The following is a 24,689-nucleotide window of genomic DNA, read 5'->3' as shown; positions in this document are numbered from 1 at the left end:
TGTGCTTATTTCAATCAGTTGATAAATCCGACCTTGTTTGTTGGATATAACTTGATTAACACTTAGGCATTGGTCTTTGGTACCGTCCAAGTTATTTCTCTTATCAATCAGGCTCACAAATTTCTATCTGTTTGGTTTGCTGATTGGATTGAGAAATAAAGATAAAGCTCTTTAATATATCTCTTGATTGAGATTACTTTTAAGTTGGTGCTTTCGGAATTATATTGGAGTTTAGTCCATACAGATTTCCGAACGAATTATTGGTTGTTAGGAATTAAAAGAGAGAGGGAAGAAGATTTTTTTCTTTTTTGAACTTTTGATTATTTCGATGAGTTTTGTTTGTTTCTGTTAATTATTTTGATTAGGGTTAAATTAATGTATTTGATTAGGTTTAGGGAAAGGACTATGGGGATTGAGATTATCTTTCGAAATGCAATACTTGATTAAATATAGTCAAATTTGGTCCTACTACGGGTAGAGTGAAATCCGCTTTCATCTCAAACTCAATCAGCTTCTCTTTCAGTTGAAGGAGTGAGTGAAAGTTGTCACTGCACTAAAAACAGTTTGCTTTATGAAACTAAAATGTAAAAAATGGCAAATAGTTTGCATTGTGAAACTAAAATGACAAACAATTTGCCTTATATAACTAAAATGAAAAAAAAAACGGCAAACAATTTTCCTTATAAAACTATTTTCTTTAAAAAAAAAAAGACAGTTTGTCGTATAGTTCATTATCCCTCTATCACATGGTGGATTTTACATTCCTTCTGGTAGACCGTCTTTCATTTTGAAAGGGATGGACTATTTTAGGGTCTATCTCATAAACCTTGCTTTAAGCATTTTTTAAACCAACCTTCCAACCCGATAAGGCACGATTTCATTTTGGTGGTGGGCACCCAACCCGTTTGTTAATGAATTGGACATATCGACTTGGTTACGGCGTCCACTCTTACATCGAGCCACTCCTACATCGTATGCCACTCAAATAGAGATTGGAAAATGGAATTAAATCCGAAATAAGATACGCAACTTGTGAAATCGTTCATTCTCACCTTCCACGAACGTCCCAATGAACTATATCTAATGTTTTGTAAGAGAGTGAAAGATTTATATTATAACCACACCATGAATTTAAAAAACCGTTGATAGAAAGACTTAGCGTTTCAATTCGCATACATAAAAATTATAATGTGAGAGTATGTTAAAGTTAGAAAAATGATGTACAACCATCATCCACAAGCTCCTCTTGGTGGGAAAATGAGTAATCAGGTATTTTTATACATATGTCATCGTTCAATGTTTGCATACTAACGTGTAATTCATTTAATTGTAGCTAGAACAATTCAACGGCCTATAGAGAATTCGTAACGGAGAAAAGATGTCCATTCACCAAAAGGAATATGTGGTCTTGTTTATGAAAACTATCACATAATCGATTTATGTGTGCATTTATAACATCCGTTTGTAATAATCGGTTTATGTGTACATTAATAAGAACCGGTTTTAGATTTTCTTCGTCAATTGAAAAAAACTCAACCTAGAATCGGTCTACAAGTGCACGAACATCAACCGATTCTGAATTGATTTTTTTTAATAAAATATTTTTTTTTATTGGGTTTTCGCAATGACTTATTAAGCTTAGTTGATTTCTATGTTAATATCATTAAACATCAATTGGTCACTCAAATTAATTAATAATAATTAATCAGAAATAACCTCAAATTTAAAATCAAGTCTAGGGGTTGTATAGCGTTTTTCTCTTTCTTACGGTCTTGTTTGGCCATCGCTCCTCTGACTTCGGTCAAGGTTCTTTCTTCATATTCTTAGATGGTCCACAGAATCTGAATTTTACATTAACAGATTGTAAAAATCATTTTCAGAAAAGGCGTCGAGAAATATACAAAGAAGGTGATGCTCAAGTTGCTCTGAACTACTTTGAAGCTATGAAAAAAGAGAACCCAGCATTTTCTTATGAAGTACAAGTCGGCGCTGATAATAGAGCTTGTAATCTATTTTGGGCAGATGCTAGATCAAAGATAGATTATGGGTTTTTCGGTGATGTTGTTTGTTTCGACACCACATTTCGTACTAACAAGTATGGTATGCCTTGTGCTCCATTTGTAGGTGTGAATCACCACGGGATGTCTGTCTTATTTGGGATGGCCTTACTTGTCGATGAATCCGCTGAATCATTTGTGTGGGCTTTTCAATCATTTTTAAGTGCAATGTCTGGAAAGCATCCAAAGACCATATTTACCGACCAGGCACAAGCGATTGGCAATGCTATAAAAGAGGTAATGCCAGACACACACCATCGTTTATGCATATTTCATATTTATCAGAATGCGGCAAAGCATTTGTCTCATGTTTATGCAGCCAATGAAAACTTTACAAAGGATTTTTCGGAGTGTCTTTATAGTGCTGAAACTGAAGAAGAATTTGAATCCTTGTGGACTTCGATGCTCACAGAATATTCTCTTACTGACAATGATTGGTTGATAAAACTGTATGCCTTACGAGAAAAGTGGGCTCATGTGTACGGAAGAGAACATTTTTGCGCTGGCATGACAACAACTCAAAGGAGTGAAAGTGTGAACAGTTTTGTCAAGGGTTATGTAAATCGCACCCTATGCATTAATTACCTTATATTGCAATATAAGAAAGCGGTGATGGACTGGAGGGAGAAAGAGTTACAAGCTGATTACCAAAGTAAGCACTCTAAACTTGTATATATTTCTCTCTTGCGTTTTGAAAGAGAGGCAGCGAAGATGTATACTCGGAAGGTTTTCAGTATATTTCAAAAACAGTTAAAATTTTTGGTTGTTATCTTGACAAAATTGAAGATGAGAATGATGAGATTGCAGTTCATAAGGTTGAGATTATGAGTCCGTTAAAAAATGACAAAGATCGGAAAGTATGGTTCAATAAAAAAGAGAATACAGTAGAATGCAGTTGCAATGGTTTCAAGTTTACAGGTATTTTATGTGTGCATGCTCTGAGAGTTCTTCTTTCAAGAAGAATTTTGGAAATTCCGTCGCAGTATTTTCTAAAAAGGTGGTCTACGCATGCCAAAGATGGTTTCATAACAGACAGTTCAGGGGCTCCAATACTTTCCGACTGCAATGAATCTTCAAGCGTCCGATATAGTGATTTAGCTCATATTGCTCTTACCGTGGCAATGAATGGTTCTGTAGATGAAGGGTCTAGCTCCATCGTCAAGCATCATCTTGCTTCTTGTGCAGAAGAACTAAATGCCTACAGAATAAGCCTTGAAACAGCAGCACAAGTTGATGACTCTGAAAATCATGAACAACAAGGAAAGGTTAAAAATAATGGAAGGAGAAATATCGAAGGGGAACTGATCACCGTCCAAGATCCACCTATAAAGAAAAAAGTACGAGGGGAACAAAATACAGGGTACAAGAGCGCACTTGATCGAAGCTTCGCTAAAAAGAATGGTAAAAAATCAGCATCATCCTCTAAGAAAAAAACCCAGGTATTTGCTATCTCCTTTCTATTAACATTCGTCTGATAAAAAATTCCGCTTTTGCGGCCAAGAATACAATCATATGTATGTATTAAAATAAGCCTTCTTTTGACCTTTGTTCAGGTGCAACAAGGAACTGTGTAGGCACATTTATGTTTTGGTTGGACCGAAGCCAGAAGCTGGTGGAAGTAGTTTCAGCATTTTGAGTTAGCCAGGAGCGGCAGTGTTCAATGTTTTTTTTTTCCTTCTAAATTTAGATGTTAATTCAGTAAGTTGTTTATTTTTTTAGCTTAGCAGACTTCGATATGTACCAGTTCTTAGCATTTGGACAGCCTTTGCAGACTTCAATATGTGTTCATATCGATTAAGTCTTAGTATAACTTCGCTTCACGGAGTTTATATACACATCTTCCTATTTGTCATACTGCTTTTATTACTGTAGCTTCTGTAACTCTCACAAACCTACCATTGGTTTGGTTTTCTTTTCCTTTAAAACAACATTTCTGTTTATGTTTCAAGTTCCTTTTGCTTTGCTCACCAAAATCAGGAAGGACTAAAACATCACAAGTTTCTTATTTCATTCTCTAGGTATGAGGTTCTGTAGAACAAAATAAATTTGGTAAACAATTTTTAAGCGGATGACAGGAAATTTTTTTAGTTACCCAACTGGAATTCAGTTTCTCATAATCATAATCAAACGAAAACTTTAGTTCCTTAATGCTTAATGCAAGTTTAATACAAACTTAAAACATCTCCTTTGATAATTTCATAAGCCTCCATGAATTTGAATTCGCGCCCTACAGATGCAGCATATGCAAGAATTGCAGCTTCTTGATCCATATTCAAGCCCCTCAATATTTTTTTATATCGTAAACAACAATCACGTATGCCCCCGAACCTTTCTGCTAGACATTCTGGCGCTCTTCCTTGATAATTACCATTTGAGTTGACAAAATAGTGAAGAACACGATCCCAGAATGCTGTTGCGCTCTCTTCCATTGTAGTGTCTTCTAATCCTACAAGATAAGCCCTGCAAAGATCAATATCTTCTGCAATTGTGAAATTCATCTCGCGTTGGTTAGTTAAGCAAACAGTATGACAAATAGGAAGATGTGTATAGAAACCATATATAAAAAGAACATATTTAAGTTTAAAAGTAAACATGCTGGTTTTGGGGATCTATCCTACTTTGGGGGATCTATGCTTAGTTTGAAGATAAAAAACGTTTCTTAGTTTGAATCCCATAAATTGCTACTTTCTCAAATGCTTTATTCACTAAAAACACACAGATTACCACAAATTGTTCCATCAAATTTCACTCAAATCACTTAAAAATCAATACTTTTTTTTTCTTTAATCAACAGAAACTCAAAATTAATAATAAAGATGCAACTTCTACCTATAATGGAAGGAAGGGTTTTTAGGCCACCCCTTACCTGAATTCTCTTCTACGGGGTTTTCATTCCATTTCTCCTCCTCTGCTTCTCTGTAGCTCATCTTTCTTTGAGTTTTCACTCAGGGTGTTGGGAATTTGAGGTTGAAATTCATTCATGCAATATCACAAATTTCTTATAAACATAAAAATCAAAGATTCCAATTTCTGAAAGAAACAAAAATTCTAATTATTAGGTAACAACAAACCCTCTTCTTAGCTATGATAAGAGATGATCCTCCAATTAACTTCAATGTTAGTCACCCTTTTTCGATTCTTTCAACATCACTTGATTAGAAATCAGAAAACAAAATCAATCATAAGTATAGAATTACTTACTTCGAGGGTTGAGCTTTATTTTGTTTCCTGTTGGGAGATTCATCAAGAGTAATCTTCTTCAACTTCTTCAACAATCGATTAGGTTTTAGCCGGATTTATTAAGATCGCAGGGTTCTATAACTTTGCTTCACGGAGTTTTTAGGAGAGAAGAAAAAAAACATGACGACAGAAACTAGTTATTAGTTTTTTGACAAGTGGTTAATATTTTCTTTACCAAAACTGTTTGAAAAAGCGAATCTCGTTGAAACCAGGACGTGTCAAGAAGAGACGAGGGGCCGCATACTCTCACTATGCGGCCCATCCACATCGTAGTCGGGGCGCTCAAAATACCAGGGAGGGTTAGGTATCAGACCTCTCCAGAATTTAAACAAGGCAATGATTGCCAAACTGGTTTGGAAATTTCTCGCAGAATCCGAGTGCCCATGGACAAAACTTATGCAAGCTACATATATGAAGACGGGTACCTTTTGGGAAGCAAAAAAAAACAGCTGTCTGTTCCACTACATGGAGTGCTATGTTGAAATGCAGAGATGAAATGTGAAATGAATGTTGCTGGAAGGTTGGTAATGGAGCAAATATCAACATTTGGGATGATCCCTGGGTCCCTAATCTTCCAATGAAAGCTCATACGCGCAACAATAATGTCCCAACTGATATAAGCAAAGCAGAAGATATGATAATCGTAGATGAACACAGATGGAATGAAGAAAAGTTGCAGCAGCACTACACAGTCTGAAGTCATGAAGATTATGGAGATTCATCTTTCATCAACGGAAACCAACTCAAGGGACAAACTGTTATGGACACCTCATCCCTCAGGTGAGTTTTCGGCCAAATCCTACCTCTGAATGTTAGCTGACAGACAACCATCCACATCTACTAGCTCTGATTTCCCATGGAAGAAGTTATGGAAGCTAAATAAAATTTCCCCTAAAATCCAGATGTTTATTTGGAGAATTCTGAAGAATGGCTTAACTGTTGGAAGTAATATGCAGAAAAACATAAAAGGCATAAACAGTGAGTGCAGACTGTTTAACAATGAAATTGAAACAATCGATCATCTTTTCATTCACTGTCAGGCGACACAAGCGGCTCTATTTGCTTCCCCCATGAATCTCTAAACTGGGATGAGACCAACTGATAGTGTTCAAGAATGCATTTCAAGCTGGCTTAAGGAAGGTGGTGATTACTCTAAAATGAGAATGGGAGCTTGTATGTTCTGGGCAATATGGAAGACCAGAAACAACATCATTTTCAATAAGGGCAAGTTTGATATACATGCCATCATCAAAGAAACAATGTACTGGTATAATTTGGAAGTAACTCGGCTGAGTCCAACTCTATGCTCTCTGAAGCTGTGTTTTTAGAATCGCAAAAGGACGTGTGGGAATCTCCTAAAGCCAACACGATCAAGATCAATTTCGATGGGGCTGCTGGAATTAAAGGCTTTGCGTGTGGAGCTATTGCAAGAGACTACAAGGCAGGGTTCCAAGGCTGTCAGAATCGTGAGCTTATCTTCACTACTGCAATGGAGGCAGAAGCATATGGGGATTTATTAGGTACAAAATTGGCAGTCAGACAGGGATGGCGAGACGTTGTGATCGAAGGCGATGCGTTAAACATAATTAATACGCTAAGTACCCACACCTCCCATACCCATGGCGTATCCAGTACCCAGTTAGCAGAATCAGGGACTGCCTTCACGGGTTTAATTCCATCGAGTTCAGGTTCGTCAAAAAGGAGGCGAACAATGTGGCTCACTCCTTAGCTGCTCACGCAGTTTCAACCCACACCTCATATGTGTGGCTATCTTCCCCTCCTCCTTGTATTGCTTCTCCCATTCAGAGTGAAGCTTCTCCTTCGCCGTAGGTGTTTGGTTTGTTTTTTTCTTTTTTTTTTCTTTTTTGTCTCTCCCTTCAAAAAAAAATAATAATAAAAAAATAATTAATCAGAAATAATTTAGCTATTAAGTAGATAACCGGATAAGGGATTTTTCATTTTACTTTAAAATATCTTTTTTATCTTGTAGTAGTGATCCTAAAAAAAATATCTTTTTTTGTCTTTTCTTTTTTTCTTTGTCAAACTAAGGAGATAATTTTAATACTGTATTTATAGTTTTTATCATAATTTAATGGCTCTCTTTTGAGGATTTTTTTATGAACACAAAATGCCCCCACGGAACTTTTGTTCTAAATTCCCCGCTCCATCTTGACGTAAAGTTCTAAATTCCCCACTGCATCTTGACATACAACTTGCCATAGATGATTCAATCGAGAAAGAGGACCTTCAGTAACTAAAAACCAGCTAATACAGCAGTACTACAGTACTGCTTTTACTACTTCGCGAGAATTCCTAAAATACCCTTAAGCATTTTTATCCAACGAGTTAATTAACCAACTGATGCACACTAGTCAAAAAGTCTTTTTTATCCAACGGGTCAAGCAGGGTAGACAGTTGCACCACTTTTAACATGGACGTATCTTGGCTTTTACTCAATTTTTCTTTTGTTTTGAGTATAACCATTGTACCAGACAGTTGAACGATGATGGTCTATGGTCCTTAAAATATGAATTAATCGGTGTCAAATGCATTACATTGGCCTTAACCAAACTTAGCAGGCGTTAAACACACTCCATTTCCCGTAATCATGCTCCAGTTGATGGTCCCATCTTCACAGAAAAATTGCCATGGTTTCTTGAGGAAGAGGACCTACCATAACTAAATAACAACTGCTACAGCTAATAGTGTTAGTCTTTGATCTACCGGGTCAAGCAGGGCACCTGTTCTCACACTACTTTACACTCGTGACTCCACTTGCACTACTTTTAACTGCTATATAAGTTTTCTTAAGCTTCTTCTTTTAGCATATATCCTGTGTTTCCTCCAATATTTCTCATGGAATCTATTTCTTGCAAATGGCTTTTACTTTCATTTCTTTTAATTTCATTGGCAAACTCTGGTGAGTAATCATCGAAATTTAAATTAGATTTGTTGTTTTCTTTCTTCTTTTTTTTTAAAAGATTTTTTGGCGTGTCTTTTCATTTTCAAGAATGAGTATGTTAGTTTGTTTTTTTGGGTTCAGCTTTGGGCGCTGTGGATGGAGTGAAAGGTGGGAAAGTAAGAGGTGTGAACTTGGGTAATTGGTTGGTTGTTGAAGGGTGGATGAAACCTACACTATTTGATGGCATTCCTGAAGGAGATATGCTTGTAAGTACTGTATTTTACAGGGTGATTTTGCTTGAGTTCTTTTGGTTTTGGTTGTTGTGTTACTCGTGTATTTATCGAAGTTTATATTGCAGGACGGAGCAAAGGTTCAGTTCAAATCACTGAGCTCAAATAAGTTTGTAAGTGCAAAGGATGGAGGAGGTTCAGGTGTCTTTGTTGACCAAGACAATGGCGATACTTGGGAAACCTTTAGAGTAAGACGGACACAGAAATTTTAATACTTTTTTTATTTATTTTTCCTGTTTCTGTATTCCTTAGTTATGGGATACCGACGTAATTTATATGTTCGAGATGGATTGAGATCATGCAACTACTCTCTGTTGCAGTTGTGGAGGGTAACCCAATCGGAATATCAGTTTCGTGCTCTAAAAGGACAGTTTCTATCCTGTACTGGACAAGGAGCCTCTGTCACGGCAACATCTGGATCACCGTCTTTGGCAGAAACATTTACTATTGAAAGAGCGAGCAATGATCGAGTTCGTATTAAACATTCTAGCGGTACATATCTACGGGTGAGATACTCTCATGAATGTAATCTTCTCAGTTGACATGATTCAGGTTGTTGTAATTAATATCTGATATTTGTGACTTTTTTAGGCATCTTCTGGAAATGAGCTCAAGGCAGACTATGTTGGGACCCCAGGATTTGATGATGGTAATGCAGCCATATTTGTAATGACTTTTCATGGTGGCCGTTTACAAGGGGAGTACCAGCTTTCCAATGGGCATGGACCTCAGAAGGCGCAAGAAGTTCTTACTGTAATTTTCTATTTCTTTCTTTTTCTTTTGGCAAGAGAAAGGGTGAATTTGAATTGTCAGATTATCCCATATATCTTGTAATTGGTGTAAATATCAGTCTGCTTGCAATATTTGTAGTTCAAACGTCTGGATGAAAAGGGGACACGGTAACATATATATGAATGATCTTTTATAAAGATAAATTTATTTGAATTGCAGGCACATAGGAACAATTACGTTACACGAGAAGACTTTCAGTTTCTTAGCCAACACGGTATAAACACCGTGAGGATTCCTGTTGGGTGGTGGATTACCAAGGATCCCAATCCACCAGCTCCTTATGTTGGGGGAGGTTTGGCAGCTCTAGATAATGCATTCAGATGGGGAAGGTGAGTCGCTTATTCCTAATTTCCTTGGCATCCTAATCCCTTATTTTTGCAACAATTACTTGCTTAGATTTCTTTGGGATGTATTTTCACAATTTGTTGTGCAGGGAGACTGGCATAAAATGCATAATCGACCTTCATGCAGTTCCTGGTTCCCAAAACGGAATGGATCACAGTTCTAGTCGAGATGGTTCTATTGACTGGATGGAGTCAGACAATATCCCGCGAACCCTTGAAGCTATAGAATTCCTAGCTTCCAAGTAAAATATGTTTATTTATCTCAATATATAAAAGTCTTTTGTATTGAGCTTAAACTGTTTCCTGGACTCTTTGATCGTGTCTCTATATAGTCTGCTCCTCATAAGCATGATCATCTTTCATTTGCAGGTACGGAAAGGATCCTGCTCTATTGGGAATTGAACTTTTGAATGAACCAAATGCTCCTAAAATATCTCCCGATGTCTTAAAGAAGTACTACAAAGACGGATATGACATTGTGAGGAAACATTCGGACACAGCTTATGTAATAATGTGTCAGAGGATTGGCGAGGGTTCAAAACCGAAGGGACTTTATAATGCCATCGCCAACATGGGTTTATCAAACGTTGTGTTTGATCTGCATTACTACAATCTCTTTTATGACCCATTGTTTAAAAATATGAGCCCACAGCAGAACATCAATTACATATACAACGACAGGAAAGCTGACATTGAATACATAAACACTGCTAATGGACCACTGCTGTTTATTGGTAAGGCTTGTTTCAGTGTTTCCGCTATACTTTATTCGCAGAAACGTAATTTATGTTTGTTGGACCTTCTTGTGCTCATGTTAAAAATTAGAAAAGTATCTTGCTCATAGAAACTATGAAAACCGGAAGCCAGTTATAAATGTTGATGTAATTATCCGATACAGGGGAGTGGGTGAATGAATGGGAATTTAAAGGCGGGACGCAGGAGGATTACCAAAAATTCGGTCAAGCACAGTTAGATGTGTATGGCTCAACTTCTTTTGGATGGGCATATTGGTCACTCAAGAATGCTGATAAGGAACATTGGTCTCTCAAGTGGAACATCAATCACAATTACCTGCAGTTATAGGTGCACACTTTGTCGTATAAGCAATTTCCGGCTACTCTGTTGGCGTGTAGTCACATAAGTGTATGGTCGGGACCCTTTTGAATAAGAATAAATAAACTCTACAATGTAATCAGTTAGTTCCCTTAAGGATTTTGCTTCCATGTATTAATAATTGATATTGTATTGAATAATTCAAGTACTCCACATGTAAGCGAGCACAGTTGAGGCTACTAGCTATGATGTTATTCTGTTTTTCTATTCAATCAAATATTGAATTATACTTGTGATTTTGTAGCATTCTATCATCTAAAGACGTTCCTTATAAGTCCTAATTAACCCATATCTTGATCACCTGACTGAGAAAGGAAAAACCAAGTAGGAAACCAAAATAGCATGAAGGCTACAGAGAATTAACGGGAGTTACCAAATCCAAATAAAAAATTATTAAATAATAATTCTCAGTCTCTCACCACTAGATCCTCTGGACCGTTAGCCTCCCATGTTTAGTAACTCCTGGTAGCAGCCTTGCAAAACAGGAAAATGGAAGGTGAGTCATACCCATTTCTTCCTCTATTGGAGCGCACAACAATGCAAACCCTATAGTCGATATCACAACAGTTGAACATATCACAGGCCATGAAGCTACTTTGATGGAAATCAAAGAGAAAGAATAACCAACAGGGGCGGCGCTAGAAAATTTCCTTTGCCGAGAAAAATTTCCCGTATTTTGAGGGTCTACAAAAACAGGCTGGAGAATGGCAGAAATGGGCTTGGGAGTTGGCCCAGCAGGATAAGCAACTTCCTATGGGCTGGCTTCACCCCTAAAAAATAATATTCTCATTGTTCAGACCAACAATTAATTTTGGGTACCGTGACATCCATAATTATTTTCGTGACACCCATAATTATATGAAATTATTAAAAATGTCTGCATGACGGATTATGCATCCGCATAATGGGTTATGCATCAGAGGTATAATTGACAACGCAACTTGGATATAACATATCTAAAAATCCGCGCCTTGGAATTTTTCAAATTTTATATCGTTGGAAATATTTTTAAGAAATCTACGCAACGATTACAAACAAAAATATCAAATTTTTGTTTTTCACGAAAAAATCGAAGGTGATCATCATTTTAGGCACAATTTTCGAAAACTTGATACATAACTATTATGCAGCCACCGGAAAAGATGCATAACACATTCTGCGGACGCATGACGAATTACGCAACCATTTTCTCCACTGCGTAACAAATTATGCATTTGGATAACAAAATTATGCATCTATAACAAGTTATGTAACCATTATTTTGGTTGATTTTAGTGCGTACGTAAAACAATTGATGCATATTGCAGTATGCATACATATTTACGGATGCATATCAGGTTATGCATCTATTTTCTCGATGCATAAAAGATTGTGCAACAATTTTCTCGATGCATAATGCATTATGCAGTCATATTTTCGGATGCATAACCTGTTATGCATCCATTTTCACGACTGCATAACATGTTATGTAGATATTATTGTAGGTGCATGACAAGTTATGCAGCCTTATTTTTTGTTGGTTTCAATACTAAGAAAAAAGTAGCTGCATAACGTGTTATGCAACCGTTTTATGGATTGCATAACAAGTTATGCAGGAAAAAAAAAGCTGCAGAATGTGTTATGTAACCAATTTCGAGAATGCATAATAAGTTATGTAACAAATTTTGTAGATGCATAACCTGTTATGCATCATTACTCACACCTCCATTTTATTTTAAATGCACATCACACATACACCAAACCCATTTGCACTTCCGTCTCCCGTCTACAACATCCTTTTAGCTCAATTTTCTTTTAAATGCATAACCCATTGAAACCAACATCAACACCACCATTCCTAACTCAGTTCACTGATCCATTCATCAATCCATTTGTTCATAGCTCAATCATGACAGCAACCACCATTCCAAATGCACGACTTTATAACATGTTATGCAGTCATAACAACATCTCCATACATTATCTCGGCCACAGCTGGTTGCACCTCCATGTTGTTCACAACACAAACACCAGATCCCATTTAATCACATATTGCACCATCTAGCAGAGAGCTGCTTCCATGAACATCTACAAGAGTTGCTTCTGTAATCCCCATCTTTCTTATCAATTTGAAGGACACCAATCAGCACCGTAACCATCATCTCCATTAACAGAAACCCTTCTATTTATTTCTCCCACCTGATCTTCTAAATTCAAATTCCAGCAACCAAGGAACAAAACCACGAAGTCCTCACTATCTCAAGAAAAACTACCAATAAACTCAATCTTGGATTACAAATAAAACCCCGAAAATGGATCACAACAAACTTCTATAGTTCGCGGTCACAGCCACCACAAGAAACCATGACTGAAATACTAGTTTACTTCAGCTATTCTGCGACTCCATCAATCACTCAAAACATCACTGCTTGCCTTCAATCGACCAACACAAATTGAATCCGAACCCAACAGTCTGTTGCTCCTTCATTTAATTTCAAAACCCACAAAATTCAATTGATGTTGATGCTGTAATCTGCAACTCCAGTTCATACCAAATCAAAAATAAGCTGTCTCGTCTTCATTCTCATCTCCTAGCTTCTCTCATTAACTGAACTTGAGTTCGATCCGACACCAAACCAAATCATCATGAACTGCTGATTAACCCAACAACACCAATTCAGCCTTTCACCATTACCAACTGCAATTCTCTTCACAAATCCAAACCCATCAATTACTAAAGCATCACCAGCTATACCAGATCCGACATCAGCTTCTTTTTTTCCTTCATCAACGCCAATAAGACCCCAGAATTCCCTTGATATTGTTGTGTATTCCTCATTCAAGATTGCACCTCAACCCAAATTTCAGACCACATACAGAAACCCAATTTCAGTCGATGGCAGATGCCAAAATCCCTTGATTTTGTGTTACCAGAAGTCTCAATCAAAACCCATCCTCAGTCCATCAAGATGTCCACTGACGACATAAAATTCATCTCAAAATCTTCACTGATTCAAACCCCCAGATCGGCATTCATACTCATCTTTTTCCATCACCTCAGATCCCCTTTTTATCTTGATAAAGGGGACTCATGAAAGAAAAAACAAAGAAGAATAAGGAAATAAACAATTTTAGAAATTCTAGGTGTGGGAGAAATTTTCACGGAGGAAATGGGTGCGCGCCTGGAGTTTTTTGTCGGTGGGTTTGACAGTGGAAAAATCTGGGAGAATGGGTCTCACTGTAGTTTTCACAAGTATGAATATATGTTTGGTAACTAGAAGCATAAAACAATCTTAGAAGGGTAGAAACAAACTGTTTTTAAGTCATTCTGAAATTTGGATTGGTTTTCCAACAAATGAATATCTAATTTTATAAATTGCTTTGCAGTAAATTTGGTTCATGATATTTGATAGGATAGATAACACAATCTAATTCGATAAGAATAGATAAGGAGATGAAATTAAATTTACAAGTGAATTAGGTTTTGTATGTGAGAGAGTTAATGAATTATAAGTAAATCAAGTTTTGTATGTCAGAGGTTTTTTTCTTAGAAAGCAGGAGAATTTTATTAAATCATTGGTGAATATCTGGCTCAACATGCCTACATATAATCTCATCAATCCAAGGGGTAAAATTGTTATACCGCTCAACGATTAGTTTCTGTCTTCTCACTTTTTTTGGAAATGGCATCTGCTATATGATTACCATCTCGTCTTACATGAGAAATACTACAATAACTAAAAGTAGATAATAAAAGTTTTACTTCTTAAGTATACTCCTTATTCTCCCAACTAATAAATAATGAGTTCATAGTAATGGACTTCACCATCGCTTCTGCGCTACTTGGGTTTCTTCAATGTTTTGAGCTTTAACCCAATTCAGTGCCTCAAGAATAACCACGTATTCCCCTGTTTATGGGTCCCATCACTCTATTTGCATAAGAATTCTTTGATGCCTCCATATCACTTGTAGAATTATGAAGCACCATACAGTGCCACAACCATTAGTTAAATGATCAAAAGAAGCATCAACAAATATTTTATTTACTGCTGAATTGGTAAGTTCTAATATTATTTAAATTTACTACTTTTGAATACTAGTTGTTGTTATACTAGCATTATCCTGCATTGTCCGACTAAAACTTAACATGTGGAAATTTATTCTAGATGTAGTATTAGAGGGATTAAAGGTTTATCCTGAAATATGCATTCACATATTGCTTTCCATATAATCTAGCATCCCACTGTAAGCGTGGACCTCCAGTTGTTAAGCTCAACCACCCCTACATTTTTAAGATCCAAGAACCAAGACAGAATCCAGTCTTTGACTGACTATAAATGATAGATAACTTGATCCATATTGCTATTAACAGTCTCCCACATTGCTCTGGCATGACTGCATATACTGCAATGAGTCTCTATAGTTCTATTAAACTGAGACAATATCTGTCTAGTATGAACAATGTCTTTAGCACACTTCCTTATAAATCGCTTCACTCTATGTGGAATCTTCATTTTCCATAATGCTTTCCATACTGACTTTGAGATAGTATACTAACAACCAACTGATTCTGAACTCTTCTTTTTGTCAATTTATTATACGTTTTGTTAGATCAGAAAACACCATTTTTGGCAGGCTTCTATCTTATTATATCTTCTTCATGGATAGATATTTTCATTCTTTTGATTTTGTCCACTACATCAGGACAAAAAAGAGTGTCTAGCAAGGGAATATTTCGTCTATTAATGTTATAACGTATCATCTCACTAACAAAAACATACCCAAGATGTTAAGGTAAGAGAAGTTCAACTTTGACATCAAACCCAATTATCCAGATATCTACCCAGTTTTGAGTCTTCTTGACATTATTAACCTTCATACAACAGTGTTGTTCAAATATAGATAACCCCAATTCAATACCCTCCAAACCCATGAAGTATTACTCATTTCAGAGTTAATATGAAGAGTCTCTAAAATAAATCCATCCAAGATCTTTAGATAAAAAAGATTGCGCCTAAAAATAAAATTAACTCTCTATTAGTTTTATAGACCCGTCAGAACTGTCTGTCTAATGTATTCAGCTTTTTGATAACTTATTTGGCATTTTGAAAGTGTATGGAAAATTGGTCCGCTCCAGGACCTAAGGGGTTTTAAGTAGGTTTTTATAAATCACAATGGAGTATTATTGTTCATGATGTATGTGAGACTGTCAAAAAATTATTTTCCTCTTAAATAGATGAACAAGACTTATATATCATACCCCAAAAGAGTAAGCCTTCAACTTCATCTGAATTCAAACCAATTAAGACTTTATAATTTCTAATATCATAGTTAGTAATATGAATCCACTAATAGAAAGAATTGTCTCGCCTTATCAAGCTGCTTATATCTCAGGTTCATTGGTTAATGATGATATATGCCATCATAACTCATGAGTTAATTCATTCCATGAAAAAAAAAGTGCAGATGGTTTGTTAGCTTTCAAATTGGATATGTCAAAGCCTTTGAAAAGCTTGAATGAGATTTTCTCATTTAAGTTCTTAGGAGTTTGGTTTCTCTGATGATTGATGTCAGTTAGTACATCAATATATAAGCACTACTTCTCAATGGGTTCCTTGTCAAGACCCACTAGAAGCATTAGACAAGGGGACCCTTTGTCCCTTATCTCTTCATACTAGCTATGCAATAATGGTTCTCTAGAACTTTAACATAAGCTCATAATAATAAGAATATTGAAGGTATTACAACTACAAGAGGAGCTCCTCCTATTAATCAATCTTCACTCAAGATATTTTAACCAGCGTGAATAATCTTCTTCAAGTGTTGCAATAGTTTAGCTTATAATCTGGTCAGGTTATTAATTTCGATAAGTCTTTTATGCTTTTCAGTAACAATAAATACCCAAATGTTTGCAGTACTTTAATTCATATTCTAGGGTTAATTCTATGGGAAAAATGGACAAATATTCTTGGTTCTAATCTTCTTTTGAGGAAGCTCAAACTGCTTTTGAGAAAAGGTTAGCTGGATGGAAAGGTATTGTTACTCTTAAATGAAGAAGGAAGGATTACAATGGTGAAATCAGTGCCTCATTCAGTTTCGATGTACCAAATGAGTCCACTCTTTGAATATGCCATCTTCTTAGGAAATGTTACTTTCGTGCTTTGGGGGGTCGTTGGAGTTTCTCCTGACGATATGTGTTGTTATAAGGGATAGGGTTAAGCAACAGATGGGTGGATGCGAATATGGTATCACCCACATCCTGTCTGTCTAAATAGTAGATTTGAAATTTTCACCCATGTCTAGCCCACTACTAACACGAGCATATGAGCGTAATGGATGTGGTTGGGTTTGCAGACTGTTTAAGTAAAATAGATAAAAGTTTAACGAGTGTAATATAACTTAGTTTTAAAGTTATATTAAAGTAAATGCAACATAATAAGAGTAATACAACGTCTTCCAACAATTAAAAGTGAAATATTTATCGATACGAAGGCCTCCAATCAAACCATGATTGAGCTTCTGGAATGTCTTCGAGGAGTTCCGATGCATCTATAAGATGGGAAGTTATTAGGTATATGTGCAAAAAGAACTAAAATTTGGTAAGCACTAATCAATTGGAAATTATATATAACACCTACAAAACCTTCGTATACATGTATAATACCAATATTATTCCCCGGATCAGACGTCCAACAAATGGGTGATATTTGACCCGCACCTAATCCGTGAGAATAATAGGTCCCAAAAGTCCACCCGCATCCAATCTTCCAAGAGATGGGTTGGCATCCACCAGCCAAAATAAAGATTGGATCAGGTAAAATTCGCGCATATGGGTGTTTTGCTCACTCCTAATTTAAGGGATAATGTAAAGCTAATAATGTACAAACTTCATCGACTTCTTTGGACTGGGCTTTAATGCTATTGATAGCTGGGCTGCCGAAACTTTTACTTAGGTGAGCCCATAAAATAATTCCGTCCCTGGTAGACTTTTAATACGACAAATAACGACTTACCAGTCAACGACGTTAATCACACTCTCTATATGCGTGTTAGTCATACTCCCTGGGCCTTAAACGCACTCAATGATCCTTTCCTTTAATCGTACTCCATCATGACAGAGGACTTGCCCTTGGTGATACTTCATCATGACAGGACTTGCCGTGGTTATACTGAGAAAGAGGACTTACCATAACTAAAAACCAACTGCCACTTCTAGTACTACCAAAACTAGTAGAGAGTACTTGAGTTGCATGTGTGTTTGTCCCTTGGTTTTATTGAGAATGATGACCTACCATAACTAAATAAAAACTGATACAGCTAATAGCATTAGCTAATAGACTTGTCACAGTCTTTTATCTAACGGGTCAAGCAGGGCATCTGTGACTGTTCTTACGTACACTACCACTTGCACTTGCACTGCTCTTAACTTTTATATAAGTCTTCTACAGCTTCTGCTTTTACCATGTATCTTGTGTTTCCTCCAATATTTATCATGGAATCTGTATCTTGCAAATGGTTTTTACTTTCATTTCTTCTCATTTCTTGGGCACACTCTGGAATGTAATCGTCGCCAAACTATTTCTGTTCTTTTTTCCCCCTCCAACTTTTTGTTGTTTTTTTAGTGTGAAGTATGGGCGTGTTAGTAAGTTTGTTCTTTGGTTTCAGCTTTGTGCGTCGTGAATGGAGTGACTGGTGGGAGAGTAAGAGGTGTGAACTTGGGTAATTGGTTAGTTATTGAAGGATGGATGAGTAAACCTTCACTATTTGATGGTATTCTTGCAGGAGATATGCTTGTAAGCATTCTTTATGGTGTGGTTATGTGAGATTTTTCTTAAATTCTTTTAGTTTTGGTTGAAGTGTATTTATCAAAGTTTACAATGCAGGACGGAGCAAAGGTTCGGTTTCAATCTCTGAGCTTAAATAAGTATGTAAGTTCAAAGTATGGAGGAGATACTGGAGTTGTCACCGTTGACCAAAACAACGCCAGTACTTGGGAAACCTTCAGAGTAAGACAATACATTTTTTTTAAACTGTTTGTGCAGCCCTTAGTTAAGGCATACCGGCTGAAAGTATATATTGGAGATGTGTGAGATCATTAAATTACTCTCACATGTAACTACTCTTTTTTTGCAGTTATGGAGGGTAAATGAGTCGGATTATCAGTTTCGTACTCTAAATGGACAGTTTCTATCCTGTCCTGGGAAAGGGGCCTCTGTCACCACAACATCAAAATTACCATCTTTGAATGAAACATTTACTATTGTAAGATCGAGCGAAGATAGAGTGATTATTAAACATTCTAGTGGAACATATCTGCAGGTATTATACTCTCAGGCCATTAAACTTCTCACCTGATGTTCGGCTTGTTAAGTCATATCTGGTATTCTTGACTTTTTTAGGCATCGCCTGGAAATAAGATCACAGCAGACTATGTTGGGACCCCAGGATTTAATGATGGTAACGCAGCTGTATTCAGAATGACTTTTGATGGTGACCATATGCAAGGAGAGTACCAGCTATGCAATGGGCATGGACTGAAAAATGCAACAAAAGTGCTGACTGTAATTTTCTATGTCTCTTATCCTTACATGTCAATGTCAACTGCTTGCATTGCTTGTGTATGGAAACTTATAACTTACCTCCAGATGAAAAGGGGACACACGCCCCGTAGAATATGAATGATCCTTAAGAAATGTTATTTCAATTGCAGGAACATAGGAACAGCTACATTACAAGAGAAGACTTTCAGTATCTTAGCCAACACAGTATAAACACCGTGAGGATTCCTGTTGGGTGGTGGATTGCCCAAGATCCCAACCCACCAGCTCCTTATGTAGGGGGAAGTTTGGCAGCTCTAGACAGTGCATTCAAATGGGGACAGTGGGTCATTCTTTCCTAATTATATTGCCATCCTAGTACCTAGTTTCTTGGATATTGACTAACCAAAACTTGTTGTGCAGGGAGTTCGAAATAAAATGCATAATCGACCTTCACGCAGCTCCGGGTTCCCAAAATGGAAAGGATCACAGTTCTAGTCGCGATGGTTTTATTGAATGGACAAAATCAGATAATATTCGGCAAAGCCTTAATGTTATAGAATTCCTAGCTTCCAGGTAAGATATGTTTATCTCTTACATATTAACAATAACTTGAACACTTACCTGCACGGACACTTTTATTGTGTTCCTATCTGCAGCTTCTAATGAGCATGTCATCTTTCATTTGCAGGTATGGAAGCGATCCAGCTCTATTGGGGATTGAGCTTTTGAGTGGACCAAGTTATCCTGATGTTCCTTTCGATACCTTACAGAAGTACTACAAGGACGGATATGACATTGTGAGGAAACATTCACCCACAGCTTATGTAATAATGTGTCAGTTGTCAGGCAATAATGGTGCTGACCCAGATCCAGCAGCACTTTATCAAGCCAACACTGGTAATGGCAAATCAAACGTTGTGGTGGACTTGCACTACTATAATGTCCACAATTCACTATTCGATAATATGAGCGCACCGCAGCATATTAATTATTTACATGATACCCGGAAAACTCAAATGGATTCCCTAAACGCTGCTGATGGACCATTGGTGTTTATTGGTAAGGATTAATTTGCGTAACATACTTGTCTGATTACTTATAAACTAGTTGGCAGGTAAATTCAAAACAAGAAAAGTAGTTTGTTCATAAATACATTAAAAACCAAATTAGTCACTTAAGTGTTTTGTTGGAAATGAATACAGGTGAATGGGTGAACCAATTTGGCAAAGGCGAGTGGTCTCAGAGGGAATATCAAAACTATGGTAGTGCACAGCTACGTGTGTATGGTTCAGCTTCTTTTGGATGGGCATATTGGTCACTCAAGAATGATGCTGATAATCATTGGTCTTTCAAGTGGAACATCGACAACAATTACCTCCAGTTAAATCCAGGTAATGAATGACTCACCCCTTTATGGAAACCTAGTTCCGCCACTGAACTTGAGGCTCAATGGCTCAAATAGATGTATCTGGCTCCGCCACTGCACATAGGGTTACAAAATTTGGTTTGACTGATTTTTGTTTGCATAATGAAGGGACACAATAAGAAACAAATTCATGCTTATCTTTTAGGTTTAGATTTTGTCATGTGTAACCCACAATAACTAATTTAACCAACTAGAACTAAAATTATCTTCCTCTAAGGCTGACACATAGAGCTGCATGTGAGGTGATCCCACCCTAACTCAAAATATTATAATGTAATTTTTGCTTACTACGTCTAGAAATTTTCAGGCAGCAAGGCTGTTTGGAAGATCGTCGTACCTGTTTTCCTTGTGATGGCAACTATCATGTGCGTCTTAACCTATATATATCTGATCAAGAGAAATAAATATTATAAAAGAGGTAGATATACCTTTTTCTTAACTGATGATACTGCATCATATCAAACAACACCATTAAACTCACTTTTTCTCTTCGTTCGTGAGTATTCAGAAAGACTGAAAGGACTCCAAGGGGTGTTGACAGATTTGATGAAATCCAAGGCTACCTACAACGATACTCCAGATAATTCGTTTGATGATGGTAACACAGAAGGAGAAACACAGGAATTGCAAATATTTAACTATAGTTGTTTATCCAACGCTACAAATAACTTCTGCTTGGAAAATAAATTGGGAGAAGGAGGGTTTGGGCCAGTTTATAAGGTAAGTTTACATGTGCTTGATTATTATAACAATAGGGGTCAACTTATTGTGATATTAACTCTAATCACTATATGGAGGATGGATTTTAGGGTAAATTGCAAAACGAGAAGGAAATAGCAGTGAAACGACTGTCTAAACACTCTGGACAAGGTATTGAAGAGTTCAAGAACGAGGTTGTATTGATCTCCAAACTTCAACATCGTAACCTTGTGAGACTGTTGGGTTGCTGCATTCGAGGAGAAGAATACATGTTAATTTATGAATACATGCCCAAGGGTAGCCTGGATACGTTTCTATTTGGTTTGTTTCTTTTCTACTTTGCCATCAAATCTGCAAGCTACATTATCAAAATGCCTTTCAAGTTTGTTCCATCTTTCGTACATGCTACTTTCATTACGAATCAATTTTCCACCAACAGCTAATTCAAGAATGTGTGTATTGGCGACAGTTCCAAGTAAGAAAGCACAAGTGGATTGGGATAAGCGCTTCAATATTATTGGAGGGATTGCTCGGGGTCTTCTTTACCTTCACCGTGATTCTCGTTTAAGAGTTATTCATAGAGATCTTAAAGTCAGTAACATTTTATTGGATGAAAACATGACCCCAAAAATTTCAGACTTTGGTATGGCACGGATATTTGGTGGTAATCAGATTATTGCGGAAACTAACCGGGTTGTTGGTACATTGTAAGCTCCATGTTTCTTTGATCGCCCTCTTAAAATTTCAAATGTCTCGTGTTATTTACCAATATATTATATAACATGCCTTCATGATCAAATGCAGTGGTTACATGTCTCCAGAGTATATAATGGGAGGCACATTTTCGGAAAAGTCGGATGTCTTTAGTTTCGGAGTGTTGATACTAGAAATTATCAGCAGTAAGAGAAATAACAGCTTTTACAATCCTGAACAACCTTCAAACCTTCTACTTCATGTAAGTACTTATATCAGTCAACTCTTCGGTACATTAACGGGTTATGGAGTATTAACTTACATAATTTAAAATTTTTGTTCCAGACTTGGAAGCTTTGGAACGAAGGGAAATGGTCAGAGGTTGTGGACGAGGCTTTGGGTGATTTATATTCTGCATTAGAGGTGGAAAAATGTGTACACATCGGTCTATTATGTGTTCAAAATAGAGCAATAGACAGGCCAACCATGGCTGAAGTAGATCTCATGCTTATCAGTGAAACTGATCGTCCATCTCCAAAAGAACCTCCATATACTTTTCCAGCATCATCAGATCGGTCGGGGTCGGATCCCATTTGCTGCTCAAGTAATAATATCACTTTCACTGCACTTGAAGGTCGATAGGAGGCCATGTATATATTTCAATCATTGGAAATTTGGAACATATTATAAACTAGGTAATGCCGCCAGAATGGTTACTTTGGAATTGCATATATGAAATATATAATCATATTACAATTATGTTCGGAAAAACATTAAGATTAGATCAATTATGAATTTGTAAAGTTAGATCAACAAAAAAAAGAACGGAACAAGAAAACCGAAGTGGCATGAAGGTTACATGGGGTTACCAAATTTCACATGTAACAAAATCCATATAACTGGATCCACTAAACTAGTAGCCTCTCATATAATCTGGTAACTCTTTATAACATTCATGCCAATTGAGACAATGGAAGGCCCCTAAATTGCAAATTGCAGTCTTTTAAGCAGATATCCAGAATAGGAGACCAGGTCGGCCATGATGCCACTACCATGGAAATCCAAAAAAAGGAATAAATGAAGTCAACTAAAAGGAACAAAATAATAGTTACAGCCTATTTGGCAAGCAGAAGTATAAGTGCTTCTTCTCTGGTATTGGAAACAAAAGTCAGTCTAAAAAATTCGTAGAAATTGTTGGAACATCTAATTTGTAATTGTCTAGAATGATCTAGAAAAATATAGAGAAATGTAGAAAACAAGTATTCTAGAATGTACTAGAGGAGCCAAAGTCCTTCGAGACTTGGCTAAGTTACAAATGTTAGTCAAAAAGATGTCCTAGTCTAAATGTCTACTAGGATATTATAAAGAAAGTCAAGTAGGTCAAATTAGTTTACATTTAGAAAACTCTAGATACAACTAGAGTGAAGTAATATGAAGCCTATAAATAGGCATGTTGTACACCATTTGTAAGCAAGCAAGATTAAATTCAATAGAAGATAAAGTTCAAATTTACAAAGTCCTTGCTTCCACCTTCACCACTAGAGTTCCTGGAGCTCTATACGAGCAACACCACTATGCTCATATATCTCCGTAAATATTAGTTCAACGTCAAAAGTATAAGAATTTCTAACATGGTATCAGAGCGGGTTCGATCCAAATGGGCGCTAAAGTTTCCGCTACAAGCTGAAGGTGATAATTCCGCACAATAGAAGACGCAAGGTACGTCTCAACTATCCAAGTTCACTACTTACTTTATAACCCCCAATAGAATCTAGTTATCACCCAATTCTAAGTTTAGAAAAATATGAAAAGAACATAGCAGCTCGTGAAGTTGAAGTAGTTCCTAGAAATGATAAGTCTCCATATAACATAAAATACAAGTAAGAAATGTATAAGTTTCACCTCCTTCCATTAAAGAAAAATAAATAACAAAAATAAGAAGAGAAGTTTCCATCCTCGCAGGATATGCACTAAAGAGTGCATTTCTAAAGAAAATTTGAGGGAAGAGCATCAAAGAAATTCCTCCTCAAATAACAGAGATGGCAAAAATGAGAGTCATCCTGTAAAAATATTCTACTCATAAAGTTGAGTGGGCAGAACCTTTGAACCTACGATGGTCAAGTTTCGTGAAAGGCGAGGAATATCAACAGAAGGCAAAGCCTTTGAATTTAAGACTGTCAAGTTCGGTCTAAATCGTGAAGGAGAAGGAGATAATTTGCACAAGACAGAGGCTCTGAATCTACAAGGAACAGGCTGCGAAAATGCCAGGTCAACAAAGAAGATCTAAAACAAGATATGGAGACACTACGAAGGCGATCTGGTTTCAATGTGACGAGAAGTCCGAAATAAATACACTACGAGCAAGAGAAGCCAAGAGCTATCAAGAGATTGGGTGAAGAACAAATTGGACGCTAAGCCAATTACAAATTAAGAGGGGGTGTTGGAACATCTAATTTGTAATTGTCTAGAATGATCTAGAAAAATATAGAGAAATGTAGAAAACAAGTATTCTACAATGTACTAGAGGAGCCAAAGTCCTTCGAGACTTGGCTAAGTTACAAATGTTAGTCAAAAAGATGTCCTAGTCTAAATGTCTACTAGGATATTCTAAAGA

At 36.7% G+C, this 24,689-nt stretch overlaps 4 protein-coding genes across 9 annotated transcripts; 3 read left to right on the top strand and 1 right to left on the bottom strand.

The window, feature by feature from the left end:
* The first annotated feature begins 1,215 nt into the window (after window positions 1-1,215).
* LOC113357672 (protein FAR1-RELATED SEQUENCE 5-like) lies at window positions 1,216-3,631 on the top strand. Its single transcript, XM_026601114.1, has 4 exons — window positions 1,216-1,269; window positions 1,881-2,709; window positions 2,808-3,496; window positions 3,611-3,631. Exons 1-4 carry the CDS (start codon window positions 1,216-1,218, stop codon window positions 3,629-3,631), a joined length of 1,593 nt encoding a protein of 530 aa, XP_026456899.1.
* A 497-nt stretch (window positions 3,632-4,128) lies between these two features.
* LOC113335064 lies at window positions 4,129-5,510 on the bottom strand. Of its 3 annotated transcripts, none has more exons than XM_026581260.1 (3): window positions 5,259-5,465; window positions 4,924-5,087; window positions 4,129-4,536 (listed from the first exon to the last, which is right to left on the bottom strand). In XM_026581260.1, exons 2-3 carry the CDS (start codon window positions 4,982-4,984, stop codon window positions 4,220-4,222), a joined length of 378 nt encoding a protein of 125 aa, XP_026437045.1. In that variant the 5' UTR covers window positions 4,985-5,087; window positions 5,259-5,465; the 3' UTR covers window positions 4,129-4,219. The 3 variants fall into 3 exon arrangements, 2 of the variants coding, with proteins under 2 accessions (XP_026437045.1, XP_026437046.1); XM_026581261.1 differs by having other exon boundaries at window positions 4,129-4,503; window positions 5,259-5,462; XR_003353153.1 differs by having other exon boundaries at window positions 4,129-4,517; window positions 4,924-5,510.
* Window positions 5,511-8,098: 2,588 nt separating this feature from the next.
* On the top strand, window positions 8,099-10,977 carry LOC113311734 (probable glucan 1,3-beta-glucosidase A). Its single transcript, XM_026560536.1, has 9 exons — window positions 8,099-8,217; window positions 8,341-8,465; window positions 8,558-8,677; window positions 8,810-8,995; window positions 9,081-9,242; window positions 9,441-9,610; window positions 9,715-9,867; window positions 9,995-10,359; window positions 10,524-10,977. Exons 1-9 carry the CDS (start codon window positions 8,154-8,156, stop codon window positions 10,706-10,708), a joined length of 1,530 nt encoding a protein of 509 aa, XP_026416321.1. The 5' UTR covers window positions 8,099-8,153; the 3' UTR covers window positions 10,709-10,977.
* Window positions 10,978-18,203: 7,226 nt separating this feature from the next.
* LOC113311714 (G-type lectin S-receptor-like serine/threonine-protein kinase CES101) lies at window positions 18,204-22,871 on the top strand. Of its 4 annotated transcripts, none has more exons than XM_026560518.1 (15): window positions 18,204-18,273; window positions 18,383-18,510; window positions 18,601-18,723; window positions 18,851-19,036; window positions 19,117-19,278; window positions 19,428-19,597; window positions 19,678-19,830; window positions 19,946-20,316; window positions 20,460-20,648; window positions 20,991-21,101; window positions 21,192-21,403; window positions 21,493-21,703; window positions 21,852-22,089; window positions 22,187-22,337; window positions 22,421-22,871. In XM_026560518.1, exons 1-15 carry the CDS (start codon window positions 18,210-18,212, stop codon window positions 22,715-22,717), a joined length of 2,766 nt encoding a protein of 921 aa, XP_026416303.1. In that variant the 5' UTR covers window positions 18,204-18,209; the 3' UTR covers window positions 22,718-22,871. The 4 variants fall into 4 exon arrangements, with proteins under 4 accessions (XP_026416303.1, XP_026416308.1, XP_026416317.1 ...); XM_026560527.1 differs by having other exon boundaries at window positions 18,208-18,277; XM_026560523.1 differs by lacking the exon at window positions 20,991-21,101.
* The last annotated feature ends 1,818 nt before the right edge of the window (window positions 22,872-24,689 follow it).

This window comes from Papaver somniferum, chromosome 1 (genome assembly GCF_003573695.1).
Source record: "Papaver somniferum cultivar HN1 chromosome 1, ASM357369v1, whole genome shotgun sequence".
Classification (NCBI taxonomy): domain Eukaryota; kingdom Viridiplantae; phylum Streptophyta; class Magnoliopsida; order Ranunculales; family Papaveraceae; genus Papaver; species Papaver somniferum.
Note: the sequence above shows the minus strand (reverse complement) of the source record. Positions and strands in the feature narration are given on the sequence as shown.